At 36.6% G+C, this 25534-nt stretch overlaps 1 protein-coding gene across 1 annotated transcript in view; it reads left to right on the top strand.

Moving 5' to 3' along the window:
* The window catches only part of LOC132481281 (disintegrin and metalloproteinase domain-containing protein 2-like), a 91514-nt gene that overhangs the window by 42300 nt on the left and 23680 nt on the right, over nt 1-25534 (top strand). Inside the window, exons 11-14 of the mRNA XM_060086031.1 lie at nt 5613-5749; nt 8363-8543; nt 13584-13682; nt 13796-13991. Of these exons, the coding sequence (XP_059942014.1) occupies nt 5613-5749; nt 8363-8543; nt 13584-13682; nt 13796-13991 (613 nt within the window). The remainder of the gene's footprint in view (nt 1-5612; nt 5750-8362; nt 8544-13583; nt 13683-13795; nt 13992-25534) is intronic.

Here is a 25534-nt window from a genome sequence, read left to right as displayed (position 1 = left end):
ATTATGAAGCAACTTAAAATAAAACTTTTGAAACTATTTATCAATTGCCACAAAATGCTTCCTGGGACATAGGTGAAGAATAACAGAATCAAATGCACTAATTGGCATTTCTATCTTAGTAGAAAATCTTGGTGTGCTTAAAATTGGTATGTTTTTGCTCCTATTTCATAATGCTTTGGTTATTCTGAAGTGTAAAACTTGCCTTTTTAAATTTTTTGTGTGTTTGTACAAAATAATCTGGAGATTGAGGAAGGCTATGCATAATACTCTTGTTTAAGTGCACAAGTTAAGTGAAGATATAAGAAGATGAGTCAATGAAATGGAGACAAATTTCATCTTTAAAATTCATAATTCATGAAAATATGGCTTATCTTTTATGGGCAAATCATTACCTAGTCTCAAAAGCTAGAATTTGGCTGATTTACCTAGTCATATGCAACACTGAGAAATCTTAAGACATTCACATGGAGCAGGCTACCAAGTGGAAGGAAATCTCCTTGTTTACTGAAAAAGAGGGCAGTGGTCTCTGTACTGAAAGGAGCAATCAGAGAAGAACTCTTCTCGTATTCTTCTCTTATTCTCCACACTTCACTGGGGTAATCATTGCCGAAACTTTCGCCGGAAAAATGAGCAGTAGCTGATGTTCACAGGAATGTGATGTTGGAAAAAACAGGTGAAGCTCTGTCCTCTGATATTTAAACATCCACCACCCTCCCTACCTAATCACCCAGAGCTGTGGAATAAAATCTAGGAAACACATTCTTCTGAAGCTGCTTCTCCGTAAAGTTTATGGGTGAAACCACAACCCAAGTAGTTTTGGGGTGAGTAGAAGCAAGTAAATATAATCCGCAGGAGATTTTTGATGTCTGCAGCTGTTTGCCCTTGGGTCATCCACTTATCTGTCCTGACGCAAGTTCACTCACAAGGACAGACACAAATTAGTTCTTGGCATCACGAGTTTTATACATTACATACTACAAGACACATTATCTGTTGGCCTCAGTTCATGGACTATACAGATCATGGGTATTAAACTTCCTCAGAAAAAAGCACACTACACAACATTGACCACTTGAAGCAGAACTATGAGTAGTTGTAGGCCAGAAATTTCAAACAAAACAAAGTGCACAATATCATAGAAGAGGACTAGTTAGAAACATTAGATATGAACAATATAATAATTATAATAAATTGCATGAGGGATACAATTGATACATATGGAGATAAATTATCGAATTAGGACCTCTCTCAGAAGACATCAGAAAAGTTAAAGGAAAGATAAAATTAAAAGACATGGAAGATTAAAGTCAAAAGAACAGTTCTAAAGAAAAAATTGAGACAATTTCACAGAATGACAGTCATAGGACACTGTCTCCAGCCACTACCAGATCAACAAGGCGCCTACACCAGGAAATCCCTCCTCGAGTTGCCCCATGATCCCTGGCAAGAGGGGAGGAAAGTGGGTTGTCTGGTGAAAAGGACACATGGAAAGCCAAAAAAGAAGAGATAAAAATGCATACCAACAATAAAATGAAACTATCAAAGGAAAATTGTTATGTTTCTAAAAAGAAATAAATCATATAACAATGAAGACATTCAACAGTCAGAAAAGCCACACTGGATGCAAAAAGACTTTATGCTTAAAATATTGAGCTAAAAGTACTTTGAAGGCATGATTCATATCTAAAAAAAATTCATTCAAGCAGAAGGGACAATAAAAATACTGTCCGGCACATAAGTCCTCAAAAGATTTGCCAAACAAAAGACTAACGTTCAGAACATATTTGTAGAAATTACTTATATTTATGAAAAGCCACAAGGATTATGAAAACTAAAGAGAATAAATGTTGCTGAATTTTATCATTACCTTAAAATGAAAATACCTGGGTTGGGGTGTGTGGCAAAGATAGGTATGTCAATACTAAACCAGAACTCATATTCTATGATAGTGTAGAGATGGTTAAGGGAGAGATAAAAATGACATGAAAACACATTATAGAACTTGTCTTCTTAAGAAAACAGTAAAAATATTGGTATGTTTTAGAAAGAAGTAAGGGTATATGAAATGAATGTTGGCCTTAAGAACAAATAAGAAGAAAACTACACCATATAATAGTCTAATGGAAGAAATGTAAGGACAGCCAAGGAAGAAGAAACTTAAAAACAATAATGTAAAATAAAATGAATAGAAAATAATCAAAGGAAATGTTTTAAACATACCCTAATATAATGACAATCATGTAAATGTAAATGAATTAAACTCACCAAGTAAGAGAGAGAGTCTCTGATGGATTTTTTTAAAAAATTTAAGTTCAAACATTAGTTCTTTACAAAAAATACATTAATAGGGCAAAGTGAAGGTGAATATAAACTAATAAAATATACTTTGGTTAAATAAGAAGCAAGTAAACATGAGAAAACGGAATTTAGAGTAAAATACACTATAGATAGCAAAAAGGTGTAAACTGTAGATTTATATGTAGAAGTTTTGCAAATATTTTGTTTGATTTATTCCTAGGCATACCAGTAAATACTATACTGTTTGATGATATTAGTAAATACTATATTTTAAGTATAATTTATGAGTTTCTGTTATGTTGAAAAACGAATGTCATACACTGACTTGTATACAATAATATTTCTATATTTACTTCTAGTAGTTTTAGATTTAAATTTTTCTGTGTCCAGCTTTGTCATATGTGAATAAAAACAGTTTTATTCTTTTTTCCAATATGTATATCTTTTATTTTTTTTAATGTTTTTCTCCTATTGAATTGCCTAGGATCCCAGAACAATTCAAGTTGAACAATGTTTAACTGAATTCATAGTAGACATTTTTGTATCATTCCTGACCTCAAGGAAAAAACTCTCAGTATTGTACTATTAGGTATTATGTTCATTCTGGTTTATCACAGACATTAACGTAATAAGAAAGCTCAATTCTATTTTTAATTTTCTAAACTTTAAAAAATGTATTTTATTTTTTTATCCTGTTGTTATTTTTGAAGGGGAATTATTTCCATTTAAAGTTATATGAATTTTTTTCTAAATGTCCCATTTTCGTAACAGAATTTTTTACTATAGTTATTGATATGCTCATATTGATTTTGTTCTTTATTGAAATGTTTTCTCTTTCGTAAAGAATTCAGTTTTCTTTTACAATATTGAAGAGATGTCAGGGCATTCCTAATCAAAATCTCAGCAGGCTTTTTGGAGTAAAATTGACAAGCTTATACTAAAATCTTATAAATATAAAAAAAGAAAATAGATAAAGCAGTTTGGAAATTGAGGAAAAGTTGAAGATACAAACTTTTTATAAAAGTATGGTAGTTAAGATATTGCAGTGTAGATAAATTGATTAGGCAATATATCAGGCAGAATATTAGGCAGAATCAGGCAGAATAGTTAAGGATATTAGTATCTAGTGAGTTTTGCAGAAAATAAACCTTTAAATCAGTGATCCAATTATCCAACCTAAAATATATGGAAAGATGGAAACAACATTGCCCTAAAACATGTTGAACACAGGTAATAGTGAAGGTAAAAGCAGAAATCAAAGAAAGACAGATGATTGGTAGGACAGAGATATTCAAAAAAGATATCAGGCCTTTAAAAAATTAAGAACAAAAATATTTCTGGCAAAACTATTTTTATAAGACAGAGTAGGAATATATTAATAAAATTACAAAAATAATGGAGAACTACTAAAGATATAAATAACATTTAAGAGATGATAGAACAATTTATAACTTAAATAAATTTGAAAACTTAGACAAATAGTATATTGTTAATAGAAGCCCATAATTTACTAAAAGTTACACAAGAAGAACTGGAAATTCAGAATAACACCAAGCTATTAAAAGAATTGATATATTATTTTAAAATCTCACAAGGGGAAAAACAATGCTTTTAGGAACGCATTCTACACAATTTTGAGGGAACCAATTATTTCAATCAGAGTGTCAGAAAGGGAATGTAAAGAAATTCCATCTCAAATACAAAACCATGTCTTTGATCCTTTGATACAAGGAAAGGAGAGACCAGAACATATGCACTAATCAGAAGATAAAGAATAAAAGAGCAGTTGCATATTGGGATTTTATACAAATAACATAAAATTTTTTGGATGTTGTTATTTCCCTCTTACTGCGCTATGAGTGATAATAAGGAACAGAAGAGGTGGAGAAAAAGAAGCAATTGTAAAGATATATTGATTGAATGATTGCCAGGCCTTTCCTACAATATCCTGAAGACAAGAAAACCTGAATAACTACGCTGATAACATAATATTCTCTTATTTATTATATTATTATTTATAATATCCTATTATTTAAATGTTCAAAATTTATCAGAATCCATCATGTTCTTCCCCATAGAATCAAGCATTCCTCCTCCTCTTCATCTACCTCCCCTTGCCCCCTCCCCCTCCTCCTTCTCTTCTTTTTGTTCTTTTCCCTCCCTCCCTCCTCGCTCCCTCTCTCCCCCCCTCTCCTCCACCCCTCTCTCTCTGAAAATGGATGGTACATTCACCTGTGTTATTTTGATAAAGGGACCATTTATCAATGTGTACGCAAGATGTAGGGACTTTGCATTACCTCAGGGCTAGTAATAAAGAAATGTAATTGTCACCCAGCCTTTAGGAAAGGACAATGTCAGTTTATTAGGGTTATACATGGAAGATAGAAACCTCTACTCAACGGTTCAGACAGTCATAGTACCCTGGAAGTGATGGTAATAAATACCCTGCTCTTTTCTCACCCTTTCCTCCCCATTAGACCAAATCAAGGTAAGAGCAGAGGGCAAAGGAACCCTTTGACATAATCCATTGGTGTAGTCCTTCTGAGCTGGAGAGTAGGGTGGAAAGTAATGGAATGTTGATTGAGAGAGGCAAACAGAAGATACCAAAATATATCCCTAGGAACCTATCTTGAAGTATAGTCATCAAAGTTATTAGATATATTTGAAGGGATATTGTGATTTGTGGATTTTTCTTAAAAATCGTATGTTTAGTATGGTCTAAGTGTGCTATAATAAGCATCTTACATTTGTTAAAAAGTGATAAAAGCATTTAGTTTTGAAAATAAAAGTTGAGACAACTGTGGAGAGTCAGCATTCTTATCATCAGTCATTATTACCATAATATAAATTAATTCAATGAGCTAATTTATGTTTTTTAAATGCATGAAACAGCATATAAAATATTATCTCCTATAATTAAATTATAAATGAGCACAAACTGTTATAATTGATACTGTGTGTGTATATGTGTGTGTCTTTAAAGACTTTCTTTTATGAGTACAAACATGGTTATAGCTATTGTTATATATGATTAACAAGTTATTGGGACAAATATGTTCTTGGCCTGATGCCACCAAACGAACCATACATTTACATTTTTGTAAAATTTCACACTTCACTTTTCATATTTTCCTTATATTGATAATGGTACCTGTAACATATTAGGCCAACATGGATGGCACTTCTGTGATTAACATATCTGATGTCTCTATTCTATTTTATCATGTGACTATTTTTAATAATTACATTATACTCCAGGTAAATAAATTATCTCCTAAAATGTGACTGTATACATGTATGGTTTTTTTTCCCAGCACCCCAGAACCATAAGTCTGGAATCACTTGCAGTTATTATAGCTCAATTACTGAGCCTTAGTATGGGAATAGCTTATGATGACATCAACAAATGCCATTGCCCAGGAGCTGTCTGTGTAATGAACCCAGAAGCAATGTAAGATGTTTGCTTTTATATGCTTTACATATATAGTTTATATGAAAATAAGTTTGGTATATTTTGTTTATGAAAGTTTATGCTATTAAAATAATTATTAATGGTCGAATATAAACTGTGGCCAATGACCCCAGATCAAACTATGTATTCCAGTGCCCCTGCTGCATATCTCAATATTTCTTGTAATTTAATGTCACACTTGCTTTCTCATGTGACCTACCTCTACATTTATCACTATGTTACTTGTATGATTTTATAATCTAATGCATGATTTGATAAGCCAAATATGGGCTTGTGTTCATTATACAAGAATGATTTATTACAGGAGGCCTTTTGCAGTAGTTATCATGCCTCAAAGGCCTACTGAAGTTTTTGCTATTATCCTCAGTATTTAGAATATGCTATGAGATTTTAAAGAATTAGAACCAAATAGTCAGGAGATTTATGGAAACCATTATCCAGTCAGTGACTGGACTCAGTCTCTTATACTTTTTATTTATTTTATGTTTTTTTTAACTGTAACCCAACAGTACGTTTTATTTAACAGTACATTTAATTTCTTTTATACTATCTCTAATATTTTGCCTTTTTTTCACTTTCCAATTTCTCCCCAAAGCACCTTAATCAACCAAAAAACTTAACCTACAATCTTAATGGGTGTTGAAATTTTTTTCATTAATTTTTAACGTAACTTTGATTCTTGTGTAGATATGAAAAAAATAGAAATTCCACCTAAAAATATAAAATTATGGCCTGTATAAAATTAGTGGAATTATTAATACACATATAGAAACCATTCATCTGTGGAAATGCTTTTTTAAAAAGCTTAGTTTGACAAATTACAATCTTGCAAAAAATGCTTATTAATCATATCTTTAAATGCATTGCATCACTTGAATAGCATTGCATGATTCTAAAATTTTGGACAACACAGACATTTTATTCATCATTGAATGGCAAAAAATGATGTGAAAATCTACTATTTAAAGGAAAATCTGAATAAAGAGGGCATATTTGAAATGGATTCATTGCTTTCTTTAAACTGGTGGGAAACATCTTCTAGAATAATTCATCTTTAATGCCTTTTGACACTATCACATTCAGTGATTTTGCACAGGACAGAGTCCTAATAGGACATATGCCTTTCTGAGGCAGGTGTCCTCAATCTAACCTTAAAATTTGGCTTATTAAATAGCAGTACTTAAGGAGTTTAACATGTTATTTTGTTTCTGTAATCCATAGAAAATACATGGCCCACACTGATTTTTTTTACAAAAGACTGTCATTTTTCTGAGGTCTCACAATCAGTAGTCCATGGTTTATTCAGTCTATGTATCCAGCAAGTCAGACATGCTACCTGATATGTTTCCGAATTTCAACTTTCTTTGACATTTTAATATTTTAATTAGGAACTTTGTTTCTTTAGATAAAGAAGTTGTCGTTAAGAAACTGTGCTTTTTTGGCTCATTCGAAGGTAGCAATATATCTGAGCTTTGGAAACAATGACTAAGGAAAACAATGTTTAATAAAATACATTGAGATAGAACAGAGTATAGCTTTTAAAAAATTTTTAAGTAAAATGAAAGTAAAAGAGAATGGTAGTTTTCAAATACATCCACAAATTGTTGCTACTTCTCCCTTCAAGAGGTAGAGTTTAATTTCCTTCCTATTGAGTATGGGTTGGATTTGGTGACTCGATTTCATCAAATAGACCATGGTAGAATTGATGGTGTGTGACTTTTAAGGTTAGATAATTAAAGAGTTTGCAAATTTCTCTGTACTCTCTGATCAGGTGCCCAGGTTGAAGCTAGGTGCCATATTGTGAGGACAGTTGAGTAACTTTATATAGAGGTCCGTATGGCCAGAAACTGGGGCCTCTTGCCAATAGAATAAAAGGGCAGATAAAAGCACAGCTGTAAACATTACTTCATATGACTTAAGTTTATGGTTTCATTTAAGGCCAGTGGTCTGCTCCTAGCTTTACAAAAGCTAAATGTAAGTATTGTACAAGGAAGTCAGGTATCAGAGGCCCTATTATAAAGGAAAAATGGAAGAATAGAGAATGAGAACATCCAGCAAATATGTGCAAGGATTCAAGCTGCAAATAAACTATCCAATTGGATATAATTATGATTGATAATCTCTTCCTAATGACAACATTAATTTCATTATCAGAAAGTGTACCCCTCTATAAACAAGTTCACACAGAGTAAACATATTGCATTGCCTAGTTCTCAATAATATTAAAGTTCTATCAATTTGTCTCCTTTTGTTTTCTGGTATTTAGATGAAATCATCTGAATTGTTGGCAATGTAATAATAAATCTATTATTTATGGTTAATATAATTAAAGAATATATTCAAACTGGATGCAACCACAAAAAACACCAAAATTGGTAGTTTGTCCAAAAATCTCTAATGTTTTTCATTGTCCTCATGCAAAAAACATTTTCCTGTAATAATCCACCTGACTAGAATTTGAGTCTATTGCCTTAAAATTTAGTAATTTTATATTAGCTATATTTATCATTAGATTATAGACTTTTCTTCTGAGGCTAGTCAATTTACGGAAGCAACAGTTACATAAAAATCTGATGTTTGATGTATTTTTAGTCATTCCAGTGGTGTGAAAATCTTTAGTAACTGCAGTATGGAAGATTTTGCGCATTTTATTTCAAACTCAAAGTCCCAGTGTCTTCAAAACCAGCCACGTTTAGATGCAACATACAAAGTGGCAGTTTGCGGTAACGGAAAAGTCGAAGAAGGAGAACAATGTGACTGTGGGAATCAGGAGGTTGGTACTAATTTGGAAGGTTACACACCAGAATTACATTAAAAATTATTAGTTAATTTTTATACCGTCACACTGCCATTTTACCTAATTTATCAAACTTCCTTTTCAACAAAGACCTTAAGGATGTATATTGGGATTATATTAATGAGTACACTTAAATATTGGTATATGAATTCAGCAGTTTGTAGATTATTCATACTGGTGATTTTCAAGGTCTTAACCCTATAGCTCAGCAGTCCCCAACATTTTTGGCACCAGGGATGGTTTCGTGGAAGACAATTTTTCCACGGACGGGGTCGGGGGTTGGTTCAGGTGGTAATGCTAGTGATGGGGAGTGCTGGGGAGCAGCAGATGAAGCTTTGCTCACTCACCCACTGCTCACCTCTCGTTGTGTGGCCCGGTTCCTAACAGGCCACCGACCGGTACTGGTCCCCTGCTATAGGTGAGTTGACCTAGGTTCATACTTCCCCGCTTGAGCATACACTTCCTTAGTATGTCTTTATTTTATTTATTTATTTTTTTGCGGTACTTGAGCCTCTCACTGTTGTGGCCTCTCCCGTTGCGGAGCACAGGCTCTGGATGCGCAGGCTCAGTGGCTGTGGCTCACAGGCCTAGCCGCTCCACGGCATGTGGGATCTTCCCGGACCGGGGCACGAACCCGTGTCCCCTGCATTGGCAGGCAGACTCTCAACCACTGCGCCACCAGGGAAGCCCAGTATGTCTTTTTTTTTTTTAAGTTTTATTTATTTTTTATTGAAGTATAGTTGATCTACAAGGTTGTGTTAATTTCTGCTGTACAGCAAAGTGATTCAGTTTTATATATTTGTATGTATATATATACATATATGTTCTTTATTATATTCTTTTCCATTATAGTTTATCACAAGATATTGAATATAGTTCCCTGTGCTATACAATAGGACCTTGTTGTTCATCTGTTCTCTATGTAATAGTTTGCATCAACTAACCCCAAACTCCTAATTCATCCCTCCCCACCCCCCTTGGCAACCACAAGTCTGTTCTCTATTCTGTGAGTCTCTTTCAGTTTCATAGATAGGTTCATTTGTGCCATATTTCAGATTCCACATATAAGTGATATCATATGGTATCTGTCTTTCTCTTTCTGACTTAACTTCACTTGGTATGATAATCTCTAGGTCCATTCATGTTGCTGCAAATGGCATTATTTCATTCTTTTTATGGCTGAGTAATATTCCATTATATATATACAACATCGTCTTTATCCATTCACCTGTAGATGGACATTTAGGTTGTTTCCATGTCTTGGCTACCGTGACTAGTGCTGCCATGAACATAGGGGTGCATATATCTTTTTGAATTATAGCTTTGTCCAGGGCTTCCCTGGTGGCGCAGTGGCTGAGAGTCCGCCTGCCGACGCAGGGGACGCGGGTTCGTGCCCCGGTCTGGGAGGATCCCACATGCCGCAGAGTGGCTGGGCCCGTGAGCCATGGCCACTGAGCCTGTGCGTCCAGAGCCTGTGCTCCGCAACGGGAGAGACCACAACAGTGAGAAGCCTGCGTACCACCAAAAAAAAAAAATATATATATATATATATATATATATGGTTTTGTCCAGATATGTGCTCAGGAGTGGGATTGCTGGTTCATATGGCAACTTTATTTTCAGTTTTTAGAGGAACCTCCATGCTGTTTTCCATAGTGGCTTCACCAGTTTACATTCCTACCAACAGTGTAGGAGGGTCCCCTTTCTCCACACCCTCTCCAGCATTTGTTATTTATAGACTTCTTAATAATGGCCGTTCAGACCAGTGTGAAGTGATACCTCATTGTAGTTTTGATTTGCATTTCTCTAAATATTAATGATGTTGAGCATCTTTTCATGTGTCTACTGGCCATCTGTATGTCTTCTTTGGGGACATGTCTGTTTAGGTCTTCTGCCCATTTTTCCATTGGGTTTTTTTGTTGTTGTTGTTGAGTTATATAAGCAGTTTGTATATTTTGGAAATTAAGCCCTTGTCAGTTGCATCATTTGCAAATATTTTCTCTGAGTCCATTGGTTGTCTTTTCATTTAGTTTATGGTTTCCTTTGCTGTACAAAAGCTTGAAAGTTTGATTAGGTCCCTTTTGTTTATTTTTGATTTTATTTCTATTACCTTCTATGATTTATGTCAGAGAATATTTTGCCTATATTCTCTTCTAGGAGTTTTATGGTGTCATGTCTTATATTTAAGTCTTTAAGCCATTTTGAATTTACTTTTGTGTATGGTGTGGGGGAATGGCCCAACTTCATTGATTTACATGTGGCTGTCCAGCTTTCCCAACACCACTTGCCAAAGAGACTTTCTTTTCTCCATTGTATATTCTTGACTCCTTTGTCAAAGATTAATTGACCATAGGTATGTAGGTTTATTTCTGGTTTCTCTATACTTTTCCATTGATCCATATGTCTGTTTTTGTGCCAGTACCACACTGTAGCTTTGTAATATTGTCTGAAGTCTAGGAGGGTTATACCTCCTGCTTTGTTCTTTTTCCTCAGGATTGCTTTGGCAATTCTGAGTCTTTTATGGTTCCTTATAAATTTTAGGATTATTTGTTCTAGTTCTGTGAAAAATGTCATGTGTAATTTGATAGAGAGGGCATTAAATCTGTAGATTGCTTTGGGCAGTATGGCCATTTTAACAATATTAATTCTTCTAAGAGCATGGGATATCCTTCCATTTCTTTGAATTATCTTCAGTGTCCTTTATTAATATTTTATAGTTCTTAGCATATAAGTCTTTCACCTCCTTGGTCGGGTTTATTCCTAAGTTTTTTTTTGGGGGGGGGATGCTATCTTAAAACAGATTTTTTTTTAATTCCCTTTCTGATATTTCATTATTGGTGTAAAGAAATGCAACCGATTTCTCTATGTTAATTTTATATCCTGCTACCTAGCTGAATTCATTTATCAGTTCTCATAGTTTTATGTGGAGTCTTTAGGGTTTCCAATATATAGTATCACAACCCACTCATATCAATGGACAGATCTTCTAGACAGAAAATCAATAAGGCAACAGAGAGCCTAAATGGTACAATAGAACGGTAAGACTTAACTGATATTTTCAGGACATTACATCCAAAGAAAACCAGAATACACATTCTTTTCAAGTGCACCTGGAACATTCTCTAGGATTGACCACATCTAGGGCACAAAAGAAGCCTCAACAAATTTAAGAGCATAAAAATTATTTAAAGTATCTTTTCTGACCACAATGGCATGAAACTAGAAATCAACCACAGAAAAGGAAATGAGAAAAAAACAATTACATGGAGACTAAGCAACATGCTACTCAAAAACAATGGGTTAATGATGAAATCAAAGAGGAAGTTAAAAAATACCTTGAGGGCTTCCCTGGTGGTGCAGTGGTTGAGAGTCTGCCTGCCAATGCAGGGGACACGGGTTCGTGCCCCAGTCTGGGAAGATCCCACATGCCGCGGAGGGGCTGGGCCCGTGAGCCATGGCCGCTGAGCCTCCGCGTCCAGAGCCTGTGCTCTGCAACGGGAAAGGCCACAGCAGTGAGAGGCCTGCGTACTGCAAAAAAAAACAAAAAACAAAAAACAAAAAACCTTGAGACAAATGACAATGAAAACACAAACATACAAAATCCATGGGATGCAACAAAAGCAGTTTTTAGGAGGAAATTCAGAGCTATACAGGCCTTCCTCAAAAAACAAGAAAAATCTCAAATTAACAATGTAACCTACCACCTAAAGGAATTAGAAAAAGAAGAACAAACAAAACCTAAAGTCAGCAGAAGGAAGGAAATAATAAAGATCAGAGAGGAAATAAATAAAATAGAGATTTAAAAATAGAAAAAATCAATAAAATTAAGAGCTGGTTCTTTGAAAGAGTAAACAAAATTGACAAACCTCTGGCCAGGCTCACCAAGAAGAAAATTGAGAGGACCCAAATAAACAAAATAAGAAATGAAAAAGGAGAAATAACAACCAATAGTTCAGAAATACCAAAAAAAAAAAATAGGAGAGTTGAATTATGAACAATTATATGCAAATAAATTCAACAACCTAGAAGAAATGGACAACTTTCTAGAAACATACAGCCCACTAAAATTGAATCAAGAAGAAATAGATAATTTGAACAGACCAATCACTAGAAGTGAAATAGAATCTGTAATTTAAAAAACTCCCTACAAACAAAAGTCCAGGACCAGATGGCTTCACAGGCAAATTCTACCAAACATACAAAGAAGAACTTACACTGATCCTTCTCAAACTCTTCCAAAAGATTGAAGAGGAGGGAACATTCCCAAAGTCATGCTGTGAAGCCACCATCATCCTGATACCAAAACCAGAAAAAGACACTACCAAAGAAGAAAATTACAGGCCAATATCTTTGATGAATATAAATGTAAAAATTCTCAACAAAATATTAGCAAACAAAATCCAACAACACATAAAAGACAGCATACACCACGACCAAGTTGGATTCATCCCAGGTTCACAAGGATGGTTCAACATACGCAAATCAATTAATGTGATATACCACATCAACAAAAGAAAAGACAAAAATCATATGATCATCTCAATAGATGCAGAAAATGCATTTGATAAAATTCAGTATTGATTCATGATTAAAAAGTCTTACCAAAGTGGGTATAGGGGATCCTTATTAGTTATCTATAGGTCCTTATTAGTTATCTATTTTATAGATAGTAATGTGCATGTGTCAATCCCAATCTTCCAGTTTATCCCTCCCCCTGACCCCCGCAAATAAACTTATGGTTATCGATGTCTTGGCTTTGCTGGACTCCGGGACTTCAGAAAATCCTACTACGAATATAGTCAAACCTACTGATATAAAGAGCACTGGGTTTAGCACATTAGGTGACCAATAAGTGTTAAATAAATGAATGAATAAGTGGTTTTATTTTTTTCTGTTTGCCAACATTTAAGTTAAGCATCAGTCTGTATATTATATAATATGTTGTCCTCATTAAAATATCTATTTAATGTAAATAAAAGTTGGAACATACTTCAGAGCATTTGATTTGCCTTTCAGGCTTGTGCAGCTCTGCCAGACTCATGCTGTAACCAAGCCACATGTACACTCAATGTTGGGTCAGCTTGTGCTGCTGGACCGTGCTGTGATGCTTGTGCTGTAAGAGCCTTTTAAAAATTTTGTATTACCTACATTAGTAATGTTATCATTTTTTATAATATTTAACTGTTCACATTCTGCTTTACTCAATATCATTTACTTCACCCCACCAGTTTATAGCAAAAGGACACGTGTGTAGGGTTTCCACTGATGAATGTGATCTCTCTGAATATTGCAATGGTACATCTGCAGCATGTCAAGAAGACCTTTATGTTCAGGATGGGCATCCATGTGCAGAGAATCAATGGATCTGTGTGAACGGAAAATGTATGAATGGGATAAAACAATGTTCGGAAATATTTGGTGAAGGTATTTATCATAATTTGATTTTCTGTATATGTATTTTTCTGGAAACTGACTAACATACATATCTTTATATATATTAGAAAAGACAGAGGATATTATGAAATGAAGCTATTAATATGTCAAAAATATATTAACCTCTAGAGGTATAAAAATAGAAAAAGATAGTATCACCAGGAAAAAAAAAAACTGAAACAAAACTCAATCATTCCAATAAAAGACAGCACTCAGAGAAATTAAGAATTGGTGTAAGTCTAGTATTGTTTTATAATCTAAGATAAATAGAAGAAGAATAATATAATAATTAAAAACTAATAAAGGGGAGAAAAACAAAATCAATTAACATATTTGATTAACCCAAAAGAAGGCAAGAACAGAGTAAATAAAAGAACAAAGGATATGAAAATAAATAGTAATATGTATTGATATTTACATATTTAGCAATTACACTAAATATAAAACCTGTATTAAATATTCAATTTAGGGAAAGGATGTAGCAAGAAGTGATGATGCAACTACAAGAAAATGACTAGAAAAATCAAGGTGTATTGCATTGATGATATTTTTAAAGGCTTTAGAGTACAGTGAAACCAAAGACAACTAATTTAAATCTCCACAGGAGAGAAACTTGGCCTATCTTAGGGAACAACTGACAGCCATTTATGTTCCTAGGGACATATGCAGACTCTGAAAGTTGAAGATCAAGCTTGGCTTAGCTAGAGATCTTCAAGAAAAAAGAAAGATAAAATAGAAAAGTTTTAGCAGTTGGAATTGAAGGGGAGGGGCTGTCAAAACCATAGGCTATTTTTCCATAAGGTGTCCGCATCTTTGGAACTTAAAAGCTGCTCAGAAACTTGGTCAATTTAATAGATTAAAAAAAAATTTACAAGGCATTACAAATTTTCTTGCAGTCACAAGATGATCAAAGACCAAATAGTAGAGGAATTTTGCCTTTAAAAAAAATCTTAGTCTTCCTCCAGAACCTTTTGCTACATTTTGAAGTGCCTGTGTTGGTAGGCTAGGAAGCTATGCTGAGACTAAAGGCATATATTTATCCCTGGCAAACTTTCAGTGAAGAGAAGATAAATGTTTGCAAGGCTCTCAGTTAGTAGGGTACAAGGGTCACACCCAAGATAACGAGGTGAATCCAGAATAAAACTGTACATCAGCCTTGGTCCGTATAATTGCCTGACTGGACTTAGGTGATCACTGCCTTGCCCAATCTGCCTAACTGTTCCAACCATCATATAGTTGGATCATGTCTTATAATACATTCTGTCAATCTCTTCTTTTTGATTGAAGTGTTTAATCTATTCATGTAAGTGGGGTAGTATTTCCATCTGCTATTTTGCTATGTGTTTTCAATATATCTTATACTTTACCCTCTATTCCTCAATAACCTCTTTATTTGTATTGAACAGATATTTTCTAGTGTAATAGTTTAATCTCTTTGTGGTTTCTTTTACTATATATATTTAGTTATTTCTGAGTGGTTTGCTTGGGTGTTACAATTACTATCTTCAGACATTCAATTAATACTAACTTCATATCAAAAGTAAACTAAAAGCATATATATACCTCTGTTTTCCCATCCCTTGTTCTATTTCTGTCAGACATCTTACATCTTTATGTAAGCCTAATGAAAATGTTTTATAATAATTGTTTTTATGCAATTACCTTTTAAATTCTATAGAAAAGAGTCCATACAATAGATATGTTTATACTATCTATTATATTTTCTTTTACTTTATTTGATAGTTTACTATATTAGCATTGTGTTACTTCATGTAGATCCTGGTTACCTCCTAGTGTCCTTTGATTTCAGCCTTAAGGATGCACTTTAGTAGGTCTTGCTGGAGAGGTTTGCTAAAGATGAGTTCTCTCTGACTGTGTTTATCTTGGAATGCTATCATTTCTCCCTTAATTTTTTGAGGAGAGTTTAGCCAAATATAGAATTCTTAGTCTTTTCCTTTCAAAACTCTATAGATATCAGCCTACAGTCACCTGGCCTCCTTGTCCTTAATGAAGAGTGGAATCAATTTGACCATGATCTGTGGATCTCTTTAAGATTATTCCATGTGGAGTTTTTAAAGAAATCTTCTTGTAAAAATATAGATATAGGTATACATTAAATTTGAAAAGCTTTCAGTCATTATTTCTTAAAATACTTCACTGCCATTTTCTGTTTTTTCCTCAGTTTTGGAATCCCTATATGCCAATATTTCATATGCTTGATGTTGTCCCACTGGTCCATGAAACTATTTTCATCATTTGATTTTCTTTCTTTCCTCCTACTAGATAATCTCCATTGACCTATCTTCAGGTCAATAAAACCTGCCAGATTAAATCTATTGATTTTTAAATTTCTGTAGTTAAGTTTTTCATTTTAGTTAATACAGTTTTCAACTTCAGAATTTATATTTGGTTCCCTTTTTTATTTAAAAGTCTATATTAGTATTTCCCATTTAGTTTTTAAGAGATGGTTTCCCCTAGTGACTTGAACATATTTGTAACTTGAACATATTTGTAATAGCTAACTTAAGTCTTTGTCTCCTGGATTCAAAATTGGGGATCTCTGAGGACATTTTCTGTTGGGTTTTTTTTTTTCTGGGTATGTAGCATAATTTCATTTTTTTGCATATAGTGTAAATTTTTTTTAAAAAACTAGAAATTTTAGACAATATATTTTAACAATTTTGATTCAGATTTCTCTAAGGTTGTTGTTGTTGTTGTTTGTCATACTGCTTATTTGTTTAGTGACTTTCCTGGACTAATTTTTCAGGTTCTGTATTCTGTGCTGTGTGCATCCACTGAGTTCTGATAGTTCCACTGATATTTTTTTTTCTCCCAAGTTCTTGTTTTTATTTTTAAGCCAGGCTTCCTAGGGATAACTCCAAATTAGTACAATTTAGTGCCAAGCCAATAACCGATCAGATACCCTTCAATGCCTTGACTCTTTATTTTCTACCCTATGCCAAGGATAGCTTCAAGCTTCAAGCTTCAGGCAGTTTGCAAAACCGCCATAGCTTTCACTTCTTGCTTGTTCAGGACCTAAATATAATCCAGAGAAGAGTGACTGGGGACTTCTCTTCCTCAGGATTGGCATGTGTACATCTTTTTAGATCCAGTTATGTGTTAAGCTTTTCAACATTCCTTATGATCATCTAGTTCTCCAAGGTTTCCTTTTAAATTTCCAGCAGGCTCTCGTTTGCCTCAACTGCTGTAATGTTGCTGTCATATTGCTATTATTTCAGTAATTCCCTGGGTGTAAGGCTCTTTTTCCCACTGAGCTGAGCTCTAACTCAAACCAAATAACAAAATCACCCTGGGAACAGAGATTTTCTAGGTAAGTGAAAGTTTGGAAAATTTTCAGACTGTGCTCTGGTGATTTTAACAAAGCTCAAAATAGGTCAGACCTCTTCATTAGCTGTAAGGCTGCTGGCTTTTGGCTTCCATGCCACTGAGGAAAGATGAAAATATCCCCAAATTAATACAGCACTGAGCCCTCTGTCTTAACAACTGTATCAGCCAGGATTCCCCCGGAGAAACAGAATCTTCCCCCGCACCCTGTTTATTTTATCTTTATATACCCAAATCAGATGCCATCCCCTCAGGCCAGAGCTTCAGGACAAGCAAAGAGGTCTCTCTCACAGCGAGACTAATCCTGCATTTTAGCCTGCTGTCTGTGCTGTGACCTGGGGCTAAAAACTTCTCATTGTTAGCAGCCCAGGGGACCCAGGAATGCAAACCCCCCCTGGCCACTAGAGCCAGGTGATCCAGGGGTGTCCCTGGGAAGCACCACACATAAAAACCAGAGCACAATATGCATGTAAAGGCTCCCCTCTGGGAAATACTGGCACTCTGGAGGGCGGCAGGGTGAGAACATGAAGTTAGCACTCACCCACCAAAGTCTCTGTGAAGGGTTGGGGCCGGTCCTTAGACATGGGTTTCATTAGAAGCCGGCCCCTCAGGCCTCAGCTACTAAGATAAGCTGACAGGCCTCACACAGAAAGACTGCGCTCCTCTGACCGCTGCCTCTTGCTGTGCCCTGGGTGTGGTAGCCAGTTAAGAACTCCTTCTCCTGTAGTTATAGTCTTGTAGGACCCTTGAGCATAAACCACACATCAGAACCATTTCACAGTTCTCTATAGCCTTGTGGGTCTCGTGGACATGAGTGCCTGTTGGTTATCAAAGCTGGATGTTTTAGGGGCTCATCTTTCTGGTGCAGGTCTTAAAAGTTGTGGTGCCTGATGTGAGATCCAAACACTTCACCCCTCAGGGAGGAGCTCCACGTTTTGAGTTCCCTCCCAACTGTGGATTGCCATTGCCAGGATGGGTTTACAGCAAGATTGTGTCTCAGCCTTGCCTACCTGCTTCAGTGTGGCTTTCCTCTTGTTTGCTCAGTGTGAAGTGGTCACTCCACCAGTTTTTAGGTTTTCTTCAATGGAAATTGTTCCATATGTAGCTGTAGATTTGGTGTATCTGTGGGAAGTTGTGAGTTCGGGATCCTTCTACTTTGCCATCTTGAATTGGAACCTCTATTTCCATCAGCATTTTAAAGAGGTTACTCCGTTGTCATATGGCTTTCATATTTCTGAAGAAAAATCTGTCATATTGTATCTCTTTTCTCTTTGAGCCATGAAGATATTTTTTGGTCTTCTGTTTTTAGCAGTCTTCATATTATATGTTTGAATGTGTGCTTGTGTGGATGTGCGTGCATGTAATTCTTAGTGTTCCTGAGTGTCTTGGAACTGTGGTGTAAATATGGTATTATTATACAGATTTAAATTTTTTTTTATTTAACAAATTTAATCAGTTATACATATACATATGTTCCCATATCCCCTCCCTTTTGAGTCTCCCTCCCGCCCTCTCTATCCCACCCCTCCAGGCCGCCACAAAGCACCGAGCTGATCTCCCTGTGCTATGCGGCTGCTTCCCACTAGCTATCTACCTTACGTTTGGTAGTGTATATATGTCCATGCCGCTCTTTCACTTTGTCACAGCTTACCCTTCCCCCTCCCCATATCCTCAAGTCCATTCTCTAGTAGATCTGTGTCTTTATTCCTGTCTTACCCCTATGTTCTTCATGACATTTTTTTTCTTAAATTCCATATATATGTGTCAGCATACAGTATTTGTCTTTCTCTTTCTGACTTACTTCACTCTGTATGACAGACTCTAGGTCCATCCACCTCATTACAAATAGCTCAATTTCGTTTCTTTTTATGGCTGAGTAATATTCCATTGTATATATGTGCCACGTCTTCTTTATCCATTCATCCGATGATGGACACTTAGGTTGTTTCCATCTCCGGGCTATTGTAAATAGGGCTGCTATGAACATTTTGGTACATGACTCTTTTTGAATTATGGTTTTCTCAGGGTATATGCCCAGTAGTGGGATTGCTGGGTCATATGGTAGTTCTATTTGTAGTTTTTTAAGGAACCTCCATACCATTCTCCATAGTGGCTGTAGCAATTCACATTCCCACCAGCAGTGCAAGAGTGTTCCCTTTTTTCCAGACCCTCTCCAGCATTTATTGTTTCTAGATTTTTTGATGATGGCCATTCTGACTGGTGTGAGATGATATCTCATTGTAGTTTTGATTTGCATTTCTCTAATGAGTAAAGATGTTGAGCATCCTTTCATGTGTTTGTTGGCAGTCTGTATATCTTCTGTGGAGAAATGTCTATTTAGGTCTTCTGCCCATTTTTGGATTGGGTTGTTTGTTTTTTTGTTATTGAGCTGCGTGAGCTGCTTATAAATTTTGGAGATTAATCCTTTGTCAGTTGCTTCATTTACAAATATTTTCTCCCATTCTGAGGGTTGTCTCTTGGTCTTGTTTATGGTTTCCTTTGCTGTGCAAAAGCTTTGAAGTTTCATTAGGTCCCATGTGTTTATTTTTGTCTTTATTTCCATTACTCTAGGAGGTGGGTCAAAAAGGATCTTGCTGTGATTTATGTCATAGAGTGTTCTACCTATGTTTTCCTCTAAGAGTTTGATAGTGTCTGGCCTTACATTTAGGTCTTTAATCCATTTTGAGCTTATTTTTGTGTATGGTGTTAGGGAGTGGTCTAATCTCATACTTTTACATGTCCCTGTCCAGTTTTCCCAGCACCACTTATTGAAGAGACTGTCCTTTCTCCACTGTACATTCCTGCCTCCTTTATCAAAGATAAGGTGACCATATGTGCGTGGGTTTATCTCTGGGCTTTCTGTCCTGTTCCATTGATCTATCTTTCTGTTTTTGTGCCAGTACCACACTGTCTTGATTACTGTAGCTTTGTAGTATAGTCTGAAGTCAGGGAGCCTGATTCCTCCAGCTCCATTTTTCCTTCTCAAGATTGCTTTGGCTATTCAGGGTCTTTTGTGTTTCCATACAAATTGTGAAATTTTTTGTTCTAGTTCTGTGAAAAATGCCAGTGGTAGTTTGATAGGGATTGCATTGAATCTGTAGATTGCTTTGGGTAGTAGAGTCATTGTCACAACGTTGATTCTTCCAATCCAAGAACATGGTACATCTCTCCACCTATTTGTATCATCTTTAATTTCTTTCATCAGTGTCTTATAATTTTCTGCATACAGGTCTTTTGTCTCCTTAGGTAGGTTTATTCCTAGATATTTTATTCTTTTTGTTGCAATGGTAAATGGGAGTGCTTCCTTGATTTCACTTTCAGATTTTTCATCATTAGTATATAGGAATGCCAGAGATTTCTGTGCATTAATTTTGTATCCTGCTACTTTACCAAATTCATTGATTAGCTCTAGTAGTTTTCTGGTAGCATCTTTAGGATTCTCTATGTATAGTGTCATGTCATCTGCAAACAGTGACAGCTTTACTTCTTCTTTTCCGATTTGGATTCCTTTTATTTCCTTTTCTTCTCTGATTGCTGTGGCTAAAACTTCCAAAACTAGGTTGAATAAGAGTGGTGAGAGTGGGCAACCTTGTCTTGTTCCTGATCTTAGTGGAAATGGTTTCAGTTTTTCACCATTGAGGATGATGCTGGCTGTGGGTTTGTCATATATGGCCTTTATTATGTTGAGGAAAGTTCCCTCTATGCCTACTTTCTGCAGGGTTTTTATCATAAATGGGTGTTGAATTTTGTCGAAAGCTTTCTCTGCATCTATTGAGATGATCATATGGTTTTCTCCTTCAATTTGTTAATATGGTGTATCACGTTGATTGATTTGCGTATATTGAAGAATCCTTGCATTCCTGGAATAAACCCCAATTGATCATGGTGTATGATCCTTTTAATGTGCTGTTGGATTCTGTTTGCTAGTATTTTGTTGAGGATTTTTGCATCTATGTTCATCAGTGATATTGGCCTGTAGTTTTCTTTCTTTGTGACATCCTTGCCTGGTTTTGGTATCAAGGTGATGGTGGCCTCGTAGAATGAGTTTGGGAGTGTTCCTCCCTCTGCTATATTTTGGAAGTTTCAGAAGGATAGGTGTTAGCTCTTCTCTAAATGCTTGATAGAATTCGCCTGTGAAGCCATCTGGTCCTGGGCTTTTGTTTGTTGGAAGATTTTTAATCACAGTTTCAATTTCAGTGCTTGTGATTGGTCTGTTCATATTTTCTATTTCTTCCTGATTCAGTCTTGGCAGGTTGTGCATTTCTAAGAATTTGTCCATTTCTTCCAGGTTGTCCATTTTATTGGCATAGAGTTGCTTGTAATAATCTCTCATGATCTTTTGTATTTCTGCAGTGTCAGTTGTTACTTCTCCTTTTTCATTTCTAATTCTATTGATTTGAGTCTTCTCCCTTTTTTTCTTGATGAGTCTGGCTAATGGTTTATCAATTTTGTTTATCTTCTCAAAGAACCAGCTTTTAGTTTTATTGATCTTTGCTATCGTTTCCTTCATTTCTTTTTCATTTATTTCCGATCTGATTTTTATGATTTCTTTCCTTCTTCTAACTTTGGGATGTTTTTGTTCTTCTTTCTCTAATTGCTTTAGGTGCAAGGTTAGGTTGTTTATTCAAGATGTTTCCTGTTTCTTAAGGTAGGATTGTATTGCTATAAACTTCCCTCTTAGAACTGCTTTTGCTGCATCCCATAGGTTTTGGGTCATCGTGTCTCCATTGTCATTTGTTTCTAGGTATTTTTTAATTTCCTTTTTGATTTCTTCAGTGATCACTTTGTTATTAAGTAGTGTATTGTTTAGCCTCCATGCGTTTGTATTTTTTACAGCTCTTTTCCTGTAATTGATATCTAGTCTCATAGCATTGTGGTCAGAAAAGATACTTGATACAATTTCAATTTTCTTCAATTTACCAAGGCTTGATTTGTGACCCAAGATATGATCTATCCTGGAGAATGTTCCATGAGCACTTGAGAAAAATGTGTATTCTGTTGTTTTTGGATGAAATGTCCTATAAATATCAATTAAGTCCATCTTGTTTAATGTATCATTTAAAGCTTGTGTTTCCTTATTTTCATTTTGGATGATCTGTCCATTGGTGAAAGTGAGGTGTTAAAGTCCCCTACTATGATTGTGTTACTGTCGATTTCTCCTTTTATGGCTGTTAGTATTTGCCTTATGTATTGAGGTGCTCCTATGTTGGGTGCATAAATATTTACAATTGTTATATCTTCTTCTTGGATCGATTCCTTGATCATTATGTAGTGTCCTTCTTTGTCTCTTCTAATAGTCTTTATTTTAAAGTCTATTTTGTCTGATATGAGAATTGCTACTCCAGCTTTCTTTTGGTTTCCATTTGCATGGAATATCTTTTTCCATCCCCTTACTTTCAGTCTGTATGTGTCTCTAGGTCTGAAGTGGGTCTCTTGTAGACAGCATATATATGGGTCTTGTTTTTGTATCCATTCAGCCAATCTGTGTCTTTTGGTGGGAGCATTTAGTCCATTTACATTGAAGGTAATTATCGATATGTATGTTCCTATTCCCATTTTCTTAATTGTTTTGGGTTCGTTATTGTCGGTCTTTTCCTTCGTTGTGTTTCTTGCCTAGAGAAGTTCCTTTAGCATTTGTTGTAAAGCTGGTTTGGTGGTGCTGAACTCTCTCAGCTTTTGCTTGTCTGTAAACGTTTTAATTTCTCCATCAAATCTGAATGAGATCCTTGCTGGGTAGAGTAATCTTGGTTGCAGGTTTTTCTCCTTCATCACTTTAATTATGTCCTGCCACTCCCTTCTGGCTTGTAGAGTTTCTGCTGAGAGATCAGCTGTTATCCTGATGGGGATTCCCTTGTGTGTTATTTGTTGTTTTTGCCTTGCTGCTTTTAATATGATTTCTTTGTGTTTAATTTTTGACAGTTTGATTAATATGTGTCTTGGCGTATTTCTCCTTGGATTTATTCTGTATGGGACTCTCTGTGCCTCCTGGACTTGATTAACTATTTCCTTTCCCATATTAGGGAAGTTTTCAACTATAATCTCTTCAAATATTTTCTCAGTCCCTTTCTTTTTCTCTTCTTCTTCTGGAACCCCTATAATTCGAATGTTGGTGCGTTTAATGTTGTCCCAGAGGTCTCTGAGACTGTCCTCTGTTCTTTTCATTCTTTTTTCTTTATTCTGCTCTGCATCAGTTATTTCCACTCTTTAATCTTCCACCTCAGTTATCCGTTCTTCTGCCTCAGTTATTCTGCTATTGATCCCATCTAGAGTATTTTTCATTTCATTTATTGTGTTTTTAATCGATGCTTGATTCATCTTTAGCTCTTCTAGGTCCTTGTTAACTGTTTCTTGCATTTTGTCTATTCTATTTCCAAGATTTTGGATCTTGGAAATAGAATCTTGGATCATCTTTACTATCATTATTCTGAATTCTTTTTCAGGTAGACTGCCTATTACCTCTTCATTTGTTAGGTCTGGTGGGTTTTTATCTTGCTCCTTCTCCTGCTGTGTGTTTTTCTGTCTTCTCATTTTGCTTATGTTACTGTGTTTGGGGTCTCCTTTTTGCAGGCTGCAGGTTCATAGTTCCCGTTGTTTTTGGTGTCTGTCCCTAGTGGCTAAGGTTGGTTTAGTGGGTTGTGTAGGCTTCCTGGTGGAGGGGACTAGTGCCTGTGTTCTGGTGGATGAGGCTGGATCTTGTCTTTCTGGTGGGCAGGTCCACGTGTGGTGGTGTGTTTTGGGGTGTCTGCGGACTTTTTATGATTTTAGGCAGCCTCTCTGCTAATGGGTGGGGTTGTGTTCCTGTCTTGCTAGTTGTTTGGCATAGGTTGTCCATCACTGTAGCTTGCTGGTCGTTGAGTGAAGCTGGGTGCTGGTGTTGAGATGGAGATCTCTGGAAGATTTTCGCCGTTTGATATTATGTGGAGCTGGGAGGTCTCTTGTGGACCAGTGTCCTGAAGTTCGCTCTCCCACCTCAGAGGCACAGCACTGACTCCTGGCTCCTCAATTTGGGATGATTTGTTGTCTATTCATGTATTCCACAGATGCAGGGTACATCTAGTTGATTGTGGAGCTTTAATCCGCTGCTTCTGAGGCTGCTGGGAGAGGTTTCCCTTTCTCTTCTTTGTTCTCACAGCTCCTGGGTCTCAGCTTTGGATTTGGCCCCGCCTCTGCGTGTAGGTCACCGGAGGGCGTCTGTTCTTCGCTCAGACAGGACAGGGTTAAAGGAGCAGCCACTTCGGGGGCTCTGGCTCACTCAGGCTGGGGGGGAGGGAGGGGCACGGAGTGCCGGGCGAGCCTGCAGCGGCAGAGCCCGGCGTGATGTTGCATCAGCCCGAGGCGCACCGTGCGTTCTCCCAGGGGAAGCCGTCTCTGGATCCCGGGACCCCGGCAGTGACGGGCTGTACAGGCTCCTGGAAGGGCGGCGTGGACAGTGACCTGCGCTCGCACACAGGCCTCTTGGCAGCGGCAGCAGCAGCCCCAGCATCCCACGCCCGTCTCTGGGCTCCGCGCTTTCAGCCGCGGCTCGCGCCCGTCTGTGGGGCTCCTTTAAGCAGCGCTCTTATCCCCTCTCCTCGCGCACCAGGAAACCAAGAGGGAAGAAATAGTCTCTTGCCTCTTCGGCAGCTCCAGAGTTTTCCCGGACTCCCTCCCGGCTAGCTTTGACGCATTAGCCCGCTTCAGGCTGAGTTCTCGCCGCCAGCCCCAGTCCTCTCCCTGCGCTCTGACTGAAGCCCGAGCCTCAGCTTCCAGCGCCGCCTGCCCCGGTGGGCGAGCAGACAAGCCTCTCGGGCTGGTGAGTGCCGGTCAGCACCGATCCTCTGTGCGGGAATCTCTCCGCTTTTCCCTTCCCAGGTACGTGGGGAGTTTCTTGCCTTTTGGGAGGTCTGAGGTCTTCTGCCAGCGTTCAGTAGGTGTTCTGTAGGAGTTGTTCCACGTGTAGCTATATTTCTGGTGTAGCTGTGGGGAGGAAGGTGATCTCCGCGTCTTACTCTTCCGCCATCTTCCCTGGAAGTTCTATTATACAGATTTTTAACTTTCAATTTATGTTTATATTTAACTGTCTCTCCATAATTATTTCAATTTATTTATTTTTGATACATTGCCTTCTTGAAGATTTATATCCTTTGTAATTAATTTTAGTATATATGTACCATGGTTCTCCTACTCAATTATATGTAGATGTTTCTATT

The sequence above is a fragment of the Mesoplodon densirostris genome, chromosome 20 (genome assembly GCF_025265405.1).
Source record: "Mesoplodon densirostris isolate mMesDen1 chromosome 20, mMesDen1 primary haplotype, whole genome shotgun sequence".
Classification (NCBI taxonomy): Eukaryota; Metazoa; Chordata; class Mammalia; order Artiodactyla; family Ziphiidae; genus Mesoplodon; species Mesoplodon densirostris.
The sequence above is the reverse complement of the archived record's forward strand: the minus strand, read 5'-3'. Positions and strand labels throughout refer to the sequence as shown.